Source organism: Geotrypetes seraphini, chromosome 19, assembly GCF_902459505.1.
Source record: "Geotrypetes seraphini chromosome 19, aGeoSer1.1, whole genome shotgun sequence".
Taxonomy (NCBI): domain Eukaryota; kingdom Metazoa; phylum Chordata; class Amphibia; order Gymnophiona; family Dermophiidae; genus Geotrypetes; species Geotrypetes seraphini.
The window spans coordinates 32987241-33000121 of NC_047102.1; the positions used below are offsets into that span (position 1 = coordinate 32987241).

Consider the following 12881-nt stretch of genomic DNA (forward strand, 5'->3'; position numbering starts at 1 on the left):
CAATCGTCTCCTTGATCCAGCGCGCAATAGTAGCCTTAGAAGCGCCAGCTCCCCGACGAGGACCAGCCAGGAGGACAAAGAGATGATCGGACTTCCGGAATTCCTGGGTCCGCTGCACATCAGAGCGAAGGACCCGACCGACATCCAACTTGCGCAGCTGCCGTTGCTCAGAAGAGCCCTCCCGACCACCCAAGACCGGGAGAACCACCGATTGATTGACATGAAAAGGAGAAACAACCTTCGGCAGAAAGGAAGGAACAGGCCGCAAGACGACCCGCTCCCTAGACAACTCCAAGAAGGGAGCCCTACAAGAGAAAGCCTGCAGCTCAGAAATACGCCTAGCAGAAGTAATGGCCACCAAAAAGACCGCCTTCAAAGTAAGGTCCTTCAAAGAACAGTCGTCCAAGGGCTCGAAAGGCGGGCGCACCAAAACAGAGAGAACCAGATTAAGATCCCAAGAGGGAACCGAGGGCCGTAGGGGAGGCCTAAGCAACTTGGCCGCCCGCAGAAACCGAATCACATCAGGAAGAGCCGATAAACGCTGACCTGACACCAACCCTCGAAAGGTCGACAGGGCCGCAAGATGAACCCGGAGAGAAGACCAAGCCAGGCCTCTATCCAGGCCATCCTGCAAGAACTCTAGAATGTTAGGCAGAGAAGCGCGAAAAGAGGTCACTCCCCGCGCCCGACACCATTCCTCAAAGAGACGCCAAACCCGCACATAAGCCCGAGAGGTAGAAAGCCTCCGGGACCCCAACAGTGTAGCGATCACCTTGTCTGAATATCCCTTCTTGCTAAGGCGACCCCTTTCAAGAGCCACGCCGTAAGACAGAAGAGAGACGGGTCGAACAAGGGAATGGGACCCTGCATCAGAAGGTCGTCCGAGAGAGGCAGAGGAAGAGGAACCGCCACCAGGTGCCTCACCAGATCCGCATACCACGGACGTCGAGGCCAATCCGGAGCCACCAGCACCACCAAACCCGGATGGTGAACAATGCGAAGAAGCACTCTGCCCACCAGCGGCCAAGGAGGGAACACATACAACAGCCCCTCCGTTGGCCACGGCTGGACCAGAGCATCCAGACCCTCGGCCAGCCCTTCCCTGCGACGACTGAAGAAGCGGGGCACTTTGGCGTTGCCACTCGTGGCCATCAGGTCCATCAGGGGCTGCCCCCAATCTTGCACTATCAACCGAAACGCTCCGGCGCCGAGAAACCACTCTCCTGGATCCAGGAAGTGACGACTGAGGAAGTCTGCCTGAACATTTTCTACCCCGGCTATATGAGAAGCCGAGAGGTCCAGAAGATGGGACTCCGCCCAAACCATGAGCCGAGCCGCCTCCTGCGCCACAGGAGTGCTCTTGGTGCCCCCCTGACGATTGACATAAGCCACCGCCGTGGCATTGTCCGACAGGACTCTGACCGACTTGCCCAGCAAAAGGGAGTGGAAAGCTAACAGCGCCAGCCTGACCGCTCTGGTCTCCAACTCGTTGATCGACCAGGAGGCCTCCTCCGCGGACCAGGTGCCCCGAGCTGAGTGGCCCATAAACTGAGCCCCCCCAACTGAGGAGACTCGCATCCGTAAGGAGCACCGTCCACTGCGGGAGATCCAGACCCACCCCCTGAACCAGGTGAGGGGTCCGGAGCCACCAGCGCAGACTGCAGCGCGCCAAGCCTCGCAGGGGAACCGGAACATCCAAATCTTGCCTCCGGGGAGACCACCTCCGGAGCAGAGCATACTGAAGAGGACGCATGTGGGCCCGCGCCCACCTCACCACGTCCAGGGACGCCGCCATTGACCCCAGGACTTGGAGGAAATCTCGCGCCCGAGGACCCCGGGACGCCAAAAGCAGGCGAATCTGAGATTGCAATTTGCTCACCCGGGCCTCTGGAAGGAAGACCTTCCCCAAGGAGATGTCGAACATAACCCCAAGGCACTCCAGGCGCTGAGCCGGGACCAACCGACTCTTGGAAAGGTTGACCACCCAGCCCAGCGACCGGAGAAACTCCACCACCCGAGCCGTAACCCGGGAGCTCTCCTGCAACGACTTTGCCCGAATCAACCAGTCGTCCAGGTAGGGGTGAACCAGGATGCCCACCGACCGCAAGGCTGCCGCGACGACCACCATTACCGTGGTGAACGTCCGAGGAGCCGTGGCCAGACCAAAGGGAAGCGCACCGAACTGAAAGTGCCGCCCCAAGATCGCAAAGCGAAGGAAGTGCTGATGAGAGGCCCGAATTGGAACCTGCAAGTAGGCCTCCGTCAGATCGAGAGACGTAAGAAACTCCCCCGGCTGAACCGCCAGAATGACCGACCGCAGCGTTTCCATGCGGAAAGACGGAATCTTGAGAGCTCTGTTGACCCCTTTCAAATCCAGGATGGGCCGAAAGGTCCCCTCCTTTATGGCCACCACAAAGTAAATGGAGTACCTGCCGGTGCCCCACTCCGTAGGGGACACCGGCACCACTGCCTCGAGATCTAGCAAACGCTGAAGGGTCTGACGAAAAGCCTGCGTCTTCCATGGAGTCTGACATGGAGAAGCGAGGAAAAGGTCCGGCAGAGAGCGGGTAAACTCCAGAGCGTAACCGTCCCGCACCACCTCAAGGACCCACTGATCGGACGCGATCTCGGCCCATTTGGGGAAAAATTTGCGCAGCCGGGCCCCCACCGGAACCAAAGGGGGCGCCGGCAAGGAGTCATTGCGCAGGACGGGAAGCGGGGGAACCGGCGGAGGGATTCCCTGCCCCCCGACGGGCCCCCCGAAAGGGCTGCATGCGCTGGAAGAACCGACCCCGGGAAAAACCCTGAGCCGGGAAAGAAGCAGCCCCACGCCCCGGGCGATACTTGCGAAATTCCCGCAAACGCCCCCGGGCAGCCCCACACCTAGACGCAGGGCGGGCACGGTCCTCAGGCAGACGGGGCACCTTCGAGTCCGTCAGAGTCTGAATCAACTCATCTAATTCCTCTCCAAACAAAAAGACCCCCTAAAGGGAACTTTAGTAAACTTAGCTTTGGACGCAGAATCCGCCGCCCAAGCGCGCAGCCACAAAATACGCCGCGCGGCCATGCCATAGACTTAGCCGAAATCCGCACCAAGTCATAAAGAGCATCTGAGAGGAACGAGGCAGCCATCGCAATCTTCGCTACCTCCTGATCCACTAGAGACCAGTCATCAGACTCCCGATCCAGGACACGCTCAGCCCACCGAAACACGGCGCGAGCGACTAGCTCCCCACAAACAGCCGCCTGGACCCCAAAGGCAGAGACATCAAAAACATACTTAAGAAGAGTCTCTAACGCACGCGCCTCCGAGACCCTAAGAGCAGAACCGTCCATAACAGGCACGGTATGCCGCTTAGGAAGTGCCGAGACCACCGCGTTCCCCATTGGCGAAATTAAGGTAGCCCTACCTCCCTCCGGGACGGGATACCCAAGAGCCAAGGCGCACACCAAACGAAACTGCGCCCATAGGCCACTGCGCCAACACAAAATCCCGCAAATCCTGACGCACAGGAAAAGAGCGGGAACCAGGACAGACCCCCTGAAGCAGAGGGGCCCCCATACGCGGGGTCTCCGGCGGCGCCACTGCAAAAATGCAGCACCAAGGAGACCTGCTACACAGGTCTAAAAGCTCATCCCTCTGAATAAAAAAGCGCACCACGGACGCATCTGCTCTGGAAGACGGGAAACCCGCCGCCCCGCTGCCAACAGGCGTCCCCTCTAGAGGATCCTGGAAGCCCGCCAAAGCAGCCAGGTCCTCAACCAGGCCAACACGCTCCTCCGCCCACCAATTTGCAATCCAAGCCCCCCCGCGGGCGCTTGGATGAGGGAGGAGGAAGAGGGGACGCCAAACGAAAAGAGGGAGGCAAAGCCATAGGGGGCGCGGAGGGAAACCCCCCCCGAAACCCCCCAGGCGCACGTGGGACCCCCAAAAGTCCGCACAAAGAAAGAAAATAAATTGGGGGCAAAAAACCCCTGGGGGTCCCCAGGGACTCCCTGCCCCAGCAGGGGTCCATGCTGAAACCTGCCCCTGTGTTCGCCATACAGGGGGAAGGTCACCTGAGGTTGCAGACAAAATGGAGGGGCCAGACAAAGAAAATGGCGAAGTTCCCGCCAAAAATGCTCCCTCCATGGCCTGTAGCGGCTGAGAAGACTGAACAGTCCCAGCCGCTAAGACAGGCAAGTCGGCATCAGCTGTCAAAAAATCAGCTGAGAGGGAATCCTTCGGGGAATCCCTCCGTGGGCGGTTGTGGAAGACCGGGCTTCCCCACTGCTCCAAGCCGACTCGCGAGGCACCATCGGCGGGGAGCTCTGGGCGCCTGCAGCCGCTGCCGACGGAGCTCCACCACCTCACCGACCCAAACCGCCGAGTTCAGGCCGGCCGCGAGTGCCTCGCGGCTGGACTAAAATTGTGGCCTACTCCCCCGGAGAAGGGCACAATTGCTCCAGACGCGACCTAGCTATAAAAAAGTGCTGGTTACATGAAAAAATACAGTAAAATACAGTTTTCTTAAAGGGAAACAACCCTTCAGACCAGCACTACCTCAGGATTTTTTATTTATTTATTTTTTTTTTTTACAGAACAGACTCCACAGGCTCTCGAAGCAATATGCCTTGCTTGACTTAGGGGGCAAGGCTTACTGCTGAGGCTCCTCTAAAAAAATGTGGGGAGGTGGAGGAAGTGGGGGGAGGGACCCCGCTCGTGACCCGCCGGGTTTGACACCCCCGAGGTCGGACGGACCCCCAAACAGGGCCCGACCAAGCTCCGTCCGGCCAAAAACAGGGACAATAAACCCCTAAACAAATTCCAACAGCCCTACCAAGAGAGATGGGTACAGATCACTCAACACCTGCTGGAGACTGAAAGAAGACTGAGGGAAATAGAGAAGGGAGGATAGTATATACTGTCCCAAAGTTTTGTTTTCAGTCTCCACCTGCTGGTCATGATTAGATATATACCCATTCGTAAAGTTAACCTCTACTGGTCTGGAGAGTGCTAAAGAAGTGGAATTTATCCAGGCAGAAGGTGAGCCCACCCGAATAAGTCTCACTGAATATCAGCACCTTAATATTTAAGAAAATGATGGCATGGAAGTACAGAAGGAAAATGATGATATCTACAGGAACAGGTAAGGGTAAAATATTGCCTAAGGAATCTACTATTTTGAGACCTCATGGCTGAATTTTTTTTATCTTCCTCTTTTTCTATTAGTTCTTGCTTCTGCGTTTCCCCCTTTTTCTTTGTATACCACCTTGCTCTCTGTTCTATGATTAATGGCATTCTTTTTTTTCTTTTGAAAAGATGTGTTTCAATGTGCTTGTTCACAAGATGCAGTACATTAAGTCTTTTATTCTACAATAAACATTAAGATCTCCTAAGAGTCTGGGGTTGAATGTCATGATTATGAGAGCATTTGTCTTTCTGTACAACTAACACCCTGGCAGCAAGGGCAAGCAGCAACACGATTGTAAAGGATACAGTCCAGCTTCTTACAAAGCCTGTCCAAAGGCTGCGATTAAACTATTAGGAGGTGCAGTTCTCAATTGTTTTCATAGACTCCCCTTCCTGGGAGGATGCCAAGTTAAAAAATAGCAGCACTAAGCCACGATAGTGTCCTAAAATTCAGAAAGTAATGCAGCTACAATAGTCCCGTATTCTACAATTAGCCATAGAAAACCAGACCACTGGACTTGACAAGTAGTCCGCACTAGCTTAAATAGCATGTTGTGGTTCGCTTTTTCAGGTCAATACCCAAGGGAAGGTTACGGATTATCAACAACTTCTTCTAGGAAAAGTCTGTAGCTCTAGGATAGAAACCTTCCACATGTTTAGCACTTCCATCTTGACATCTTCATGAGTATGGACCTGCATGTATAAACTTGTACTCTCAATTTTTCCAACAAAATCCAAACTATAACTTTATGCATGATTTGGAGCCAACTGAGACCGCTGGAAGCCCTACCCTTTCATCTTCCTCTCTCACTTTTTCAGTTCCAGGCTAAATATAGGTAACCCAGTCCGGCTTTTCACACAGCTTGTATTTGATGCTCCTTTTCTCTGTTCTTGGGTCTCTTTATACCTGCCTTTATGCTATTCAAATATCAGACTCATTCCCCCAATATTCAGTGGGACTTAGCTGACTGGGAACAGCTCCCACCTGGTTAAGTCCCATTTCACTGGCTATCCACCGGTATTCCGGGAGATAACTGGCTATCTGATAAGGAATGTCTGGCTCGCCAGCTACCTCGGTGACCAGCTATGTTGCTTGGCATTACCGGTCACTGCTAGGTTTTATCAGCTGGCCAACTAAGGCATGCAGCCAGATAGAACTGCTTTTTAGGTGTGTCTATCCATGGGCGCTAGCCAAAGTCGGCCAGCCGATAAGGATCGCTTTGGATGGCTTAGTGCCAGTTGTCAAACTTTGCCCTGGATACTCAATGGCGGTGGCTAGATATGGCCCCAGCATTGAGTATCTGGGATTGCCTTGGCCCGCAAGAGGTAGCTGGGTTGCTTCCCCTGGGCTAAATATCGGGCCTGTTAACTCTACATTACTCACATGCTGGGAGCAGACAGGTATACTCTGTGTCTCATCAGGATCTACGCAGTCATCATTTGGCTTGTTAACCTTCTGTAAGTTTCCAAATGTGATTGAACCATAGTACATGTCTGTAACAATAAAGCATGAAAAAAGATATGGTACCATACTCTAGAGAAGGAACAATTTTTGGATCATGTGGATTATGATCCAAATATATAAAGTCCAATTCAGGAATTTGCCAGACCTTGGGCTTTTTTGGACCATGATCTGCATTTGGACTTTACCAAATTAATGAAAGCCTGATAAAAGTTCCCCATCTTTTTAATCAGGATATTAGAGTGATTTGAGTTATCAGTGCAAAGTCAAATGGGCAACATCATTTTCTACTTTGCTTGTATGAAAGAGTAACACCTTCAAAAGAAGAACGTCATTCTTAAGTAAGTCATTCATCTTAACAGACTTCAACATCCTTAAGCACTTATAACTACTGAAAGTCATATAAATGCCATTCATCGGTGGCTCAACAGTATGAAAGATACAGGAGACCCCTCAATCTCTGATCATGTACCAAATCATATGAAACCAAAACGATCATAGTGAAACCGTTAGTTTCAAGGAAAATGTAAAATGTTTGCGATTCTTTTTAAGGAAGAGGGTTTGGTCATCTGTACCTGGATTAAACCATACAGACACATAGGGATAAAAGTCAGGAAAGGTCACCAAAGCTCAAGCCCCTGACATTTACTGTGGGCATGAACTACACAGAGCAGTGAGCACATGGTACTTACTGTGCACTGTCACTTGTGCAAGCAGTAAGTGCATCTATTCTAGGGTTACCAGATGTCCAGGAAAACCCAGACATGTCCTCTTTTTCCAGGACTTTCCAGGTGCCTGAACAGTTTTTCAAAAATGTTCGGGTTTAGCCGGTTCTTCCAACTCCCCCTTCTACCTTTTCCATGGCCCAGCTGCTGTAATTGAATCTTCAAGCAGCCAGCAGCAGCAAGGTAAGCCTTCTGCCGCCAGCCTGCCCTAGAACCTGCCTCTTTGCAGCAACTTCCTGTTCTCGTGCAAGTGGGACTTGCAGAGAGACGGCTTCCAGGGCAGGCCAATGGCAGCAGGCTTACTTCGATGCTGCTTCCAGAAGATTCAATTATTGTAGCTGAGCTCGGGGAGGAGGTAGGTGGAGGAGTCAGGAGTTAGAGAGCAGCATCGAAGTCGAGAGAGAGGGGGTGTGGAGGGGAGAAACAGCATAGAGGGGACTGGAGAAACAGTATGAAGGGAGGGAGGGCAGGGGAAACAGCATGGATGGAGGGAAAGAGGAAGGGAGGGAGGGAGCTAGAGAAACAGCAGTGAAGGAGGGAGGAAGACTGGAGAAACAGCATGGAGGGAACAAGGAGGGCTGGAGAAGCATTATGGAAAGGAGAGAGTGCTAGAGAAAAGAGCATGGAGTAGGGTAGTGCTGGATGGGAGAGGAGAGAAGATTGGAAGTTGAGAGAGGGGCATGCATGGGAGGGGGGTTGGAAGGAGAGAGAGCAAGAAAAAAAAGAAAGAAGTACCCATAGAAGAGGGGAAGCACCCATGGAATAAGGAAGGGAAAGAGCAGCACTAAAAGGGTACAGAGGATGGGAAGGGGGCCCAAGGAAACGGGTGAAGTGTGGGCGGGGCCGTGGGTGGGATCATGTTTCCTCTTTTTTGTCTTTACAAATATGGTAACCCTAATCTGTGCTGTGAAAAAAAACAACATATGGCAAAGAACTTTTCTGTGTGGTAACTGCCAATGTTTTTGCAATAAAAGCAGATATTGTCTGCATTTCTGTTGTTTAAAGGTATCTGGCAAGAGAAAATGAGAAAGAAAGCTAATCAGTGACCAGTAACAATTTCTGCTTAGGAGTTACGACTTGTAGTTCACCAGTTTCACCAGTAGACGAGGCTTGCTCCTAGAGTCCTTACTCCTTACTTTGAACTCTTTGAGGATTGAATAACCACTGTGAATTCTAAAAGATAGCCCTGTAAGAGCTCCTCACCTTTATTTATAAACTCATTGTAAACTGGAACACCATTGTAATCCCCACACAGGCCACAGGTCCGGTTGTTAAACTTGGCGCTCAGCTCCAGCTACATGGGGGAGAAAGATCACAGGAAATAATCAGAAAAATAACCCTTTTCCTCATGTCCATGAAGGTGTACAGCAAATTTTCCTGCCGGCACCCCCCCCTTCGATCTAGCAACTCCCCGCCGCGATCCGGCAGCCCCCCTGCCGCTTCTTACTGTCATCTCGGCCTGGGCACCGGCACCGGCATGTCCTGTGCATTGGTGCCGGTGCCCGAAGATCGGCCTCCTCTTCTTGCTGGGCCTTGAGCAAATAATTCACCGATTTTGCGAATGTTTTGCTCGTCTTGCAAAACACTCGCAAACCGGTGCACTCGTAAACCGAGGTACCACTGTATTTCTATTGCACTACCAGACGCACGCAGCACTGTTCAGAGTCACAAATAATAAGAACACAGTCCCTACTCAAAAGAGCTTACAATCTAAACAGCCAAGACAGACAAACAAGATGTCATGGATACAGTTAAGGGGAACGGTTAATCAGCTGGATAGGTTGGAGGGCATTGAAGTAGGGTTAAGGATTGAAAAAAAAAAGGATGGAAGAAGGGACTGAATCCTGTATAAAAGGAAAGCAGCAGCAGCAGGATGTGTGGGAGAAAAAATACTGCAGGTCAGCTGAACTGAAGAGCATCAGATGGTTGTATGGGGAAACACGAGCATGTGAGAGAAGGGCATTGTATGAAAGTAAACCCTGCATTATCCCACTTCCCAGCCTTACGTACCATAAGCGCATCTTCCAGGTTCCACATCAACACCAGGCCCGCCTTGGCATAAACCTTGACGTAGGCGTTGTTTTTGTCTATCAGCACTCCAAAGCTATAATACGGCGTCTTTGCGCTGCAAGAAAGAAGACACGAAAGGTTAACGTATGTTTCAGAAGGTGGACGCAGTGGCGTACCTAGGGTATGTGGCACCCGGGCCCATCATTTTTTGACACCCCCCCCCATGTAAAAAAATATTTTTTGTAATGACCATGAAATGGAATAAATGGTCAGAATAAACAGGCAGTGAAAATTTTCTTATATTCCAAACATAACATAACATAAATTATGTCTGAAATGTCATGACATCAGAAGTACATATGGAATAGTTGCAGGTGATGCTTGGGACAGTTCTGATTGTGTTAGTTCGGTTTTATGTGTTTTTTGAATAGAAGGGTTTTTATTTCTTTTTGAAGGTTTTGCAGTCTGTGGTCGATGTCAATTGGTTGTAGAGTTGGGGGTCGAGTGTTGCAGCTCGAATGGCTAGGAGGTTGTCGAACAGTTTTTTTCTTTTGACGTTTTTGGTTGAAGGGTGTGTGAATGGTGCGTGAGTTCTCCTATGTCTGTTTGAAGTGGATTGAATTATTTAGCTGAAGAAATTAGTTACCCCCTCATCCCACACACATTAATTCTCTTCCATTTTTGTTCCCATTATAAAAAACACTGATAAGTTCCCAGAAAAAAAATACATTAAAACAAGAAGTGAAAACAAAGGCCCCTACAGATGAGAACATAACATACGAATAGCCTAACTGGGTCAGACCAATGGTCCATCATGCCCAGTAGCCCATTCTCATGGTAGCCAATCCAGGATACTAATACCTGGTCAAAACCCAAAGAGTAGCAACATTCCATGCTACCGATCCAGGGCAAGCAGACACTTCCCCCATGTCTTAATAACAGATTATGGACTTTTCCTCCAGGAATTTGTCCAAATCTTTCTTAAAACCAGCTACACTATCTGCTTTTACCATAACTTCTGGCCACTTCATTTTTAAGTTTAGATCTTCCCTTTCAAACAGAGACCTTGCTAGATGTCAAATACAGCACAAGGTAACTTCACATGGACTTAGCTGTGCAGGAAATGTGAATCTCCTCATACACCCACCATATAGTGCAAAAATGTGCAAAGGTCTGTTTTTTTCTTTCGATCACTACATAGCCTAATGCCACACAAGCAGCGCTGTTACAAACATATTCTGTAGGTCAATGCTAAGGATAACAAAGTTTCCTTCCTTGGACCAGAAGGAGATACTGATAAACCACTGGAAGAGATCCCAACACAACACCCAAAGACCCACTCAGTGTGTGAACCAATTGAGTGGAGTGGACTAACTGGGGGGTGGAAATGGGCCCGGAGTTTGCTCAGCAGAATTTCCCAGACCACCTCTTCCTCTCAACACATTGACACGCTGCCACCACCACCACTAGAAACACCTCACTGGGTAGGCCAGCTATGCTATAAACTTTATAAAACACATTATTATATTTTCTTATAAAGCACATATTTTAACTGAACTCTCTGACATCCTCAGCCTTTCCATTCACAAAAATAGAAGGAAGAAAAGTTCCCATTTCCTGCTGTTTCATGTCCCCGGCCTATACAATATTTTTTTTCTGCAGACCCTTCAAAAGTCTGACCAAATCCTCATTTCACTTGCATTATAAAGTACTGAGGATGCCATCTCTCCCCAATCCCAGGTCCTAAAGTCTAAGACAGTAGCGCAAACTAATGCTGCCAGATTCAGGAAAAAAAATTTTGATTCGATTCAGCCTATTGAATTGGTTTTTCAATTCGATTTTCCTGCCCAGTTGGGTGATTTTTTTCAAAACTCCTGGTGGGTTTTATAGCTTTTTCACCCCCTTTGGCTTCTCCTAACCACATTGGCGCTGTGGTGTAAATAAAATAAAGAAACAAAAAGGACTTTTCCTCTCTCTGTTAAATCCTAGCTCACGTTTGCAGTCCAACACCAGCTCTGTCAGGATACACATTTCAAATCTGACATATTATAATCACAAAACAGAAAATAAAATTAATTTTTCTACCTTTTGTTGTCTGGTTATTTTTCAAATCTTGTTGGTCCAAGGCTCTGGTTTTCTTCTGATAACTTGCTTGCCAGGGTCTCCTTCTTTCTTCTTTCTGCGTGCTAACCATCCATCTGCCAACTCTGTCCTCCCTTTCCATTTCCCTTCCCTCCCCAGGAAGTCTGGTATCTTTCCTTTTTTTCATCTCCCTCCACAGATCCACCTTTTCTTAACTACCCTTTCATCCGGCATCTCCTTCCCCACCACCCCAGAGTCCACCATCTCTTCCTTTCTTTTCCCAATTACCCTCCTATCCAGTATCTCTATCCCTCCTCCACACCATCCCTTGTGTCCAGTTTCTCTCCCTTTCAGTTCCTTCCCTCCCTAAATCTCATGGTCCATCATTTCTCTCCCTGTCCTCTATTTTCAGACCCATTATTTCTTCATCCCCCCCCAAAGTTTGGCATATGCATGTCTCTTTGAACACCCCCTTCCCTCTGTGTACTTCTAAACCAGGGTCCCCCCCAAAGGCCTGTCCCCCCTTAAAGGTCTGCCTGTCCCCCCTTGAAGGCCTGCACCCCCCTTGAAGGCCTGTCCCACCCCCTTGTAGGCCTGTCCCCCCCTTGAAGGCCTGTCCCTCCCCCTTGAAGACCTGCCTGCCTGTCCCCCCCTTGAAGGTCTGCACCCCCCAAAGGCCTGCACCCCCCTGAAGGCCTGTCCCCCCTTGTAGACCTGTCCCCCCTTGAAGGCCTGCCTGCCCCCCCCTTGAAGGCCTGTCCCTCCCCCTTGAAGGTCTGACGTCAGAGGAGGGGCGGGACCACGGCGCAGGAAGCAGCGCCCAAGCAGCTCAGGGATAGCTGACCTCGCGATCCTGCTGCTTGCTGCTTCACAGGTGGTGCAGGAAGGTCAGTGGGGCGAGCGGTCCTTCGGGGGTGTGGGGGGACTGAACGGCAAGGCCGGGAGCACCCCTTCAGGGCTGGCACCCGGGGCGGACCTCCCCTCCCCCCCCCCTTGGTACGCCACTGGGTGGACGAGCTCTGTCTGACCTGTGAAGCGGGAGAGCGGCCTCGGCCATTTACGCCCTCCTCAGGGGGCGACACGAGCGGGAACTTTGCACAGGGCGGGAAGACGACGCTGCCGCGCGCTGCTTCTTCGGCTGTCCCCGACACGTGCCGCTGTGGCCGCGTGCGCGGGAGATGCGGAGACGTCTCGCGCCACGTGGGCCGGAACTTCCCAGGTGCGTCACAGCAGTGTTAGCGGAAACTGAAGCCGGGCGGGGCTCCAAGACTGCGCGCGCCGCTTCCCTTCTCTTCGGAAACAGGAATGACATAACTTCCTGTTTGGGAGCGCGCGCAGCTTCAAAGGGGCAAGAGGGAAGCTGTCCTCACCCTGCCTCTTTGCTCCCCCCAAAGCTGGCCCTGGGGGCCCCCTGGTATTTCGGTGCCCT

At 51.0% G+C, this 12881-nt stretch overlaps 2 protein-coding genes across 4 annotated transcripts in view; both read right to left on the reverse strand.

The window, feature by feature from the left end:
- The window catches only part of LOC117352133, a 1164809-nt gene that overhangs the window by 644860 nt on the left and 507068 nt on the right, over window positions 1-12881 (reverse strand). The window lies entirely within an intron of this gene.
- Window positions 1-12881, reverse strand: part of MUC2 (mucin 2, oligomeric mucus/gel-forming) — a 186906-nt gene that overhangs the window by 125225 nt on the left and 48800 nt on the right. The window contains exons 1-4 of one of the 3 annotated variants that reach the window (XM_033928256.1): window positions 12481-12661; window positions 9371-9485; window positions 8564-8654; window positions 6558-6667 (exon numbers count right to left, since the gene is read on the reverse strand). In XM_033928256.1, the coding sequence (XP_033784147.1) occupies window positions 6558-6667; window positions 8564-8654; window positions 9371-9485; window positions 12481-12509 (345 nt within the window). In that variant the 5' untranslated portion in view covers window positions 12510-12661. Of the gene's footprint in view, window positions 1-6557; window positions 6668-8563; window positions 8655-9370; window positions 9486-11455; window positions 11505-12480; window positions 12662-12881 lie in introns of those variants that run through there. The other 2 variants (XM_033928257.1, XM_033928255.1) reach the window with 2 other exon arrangements.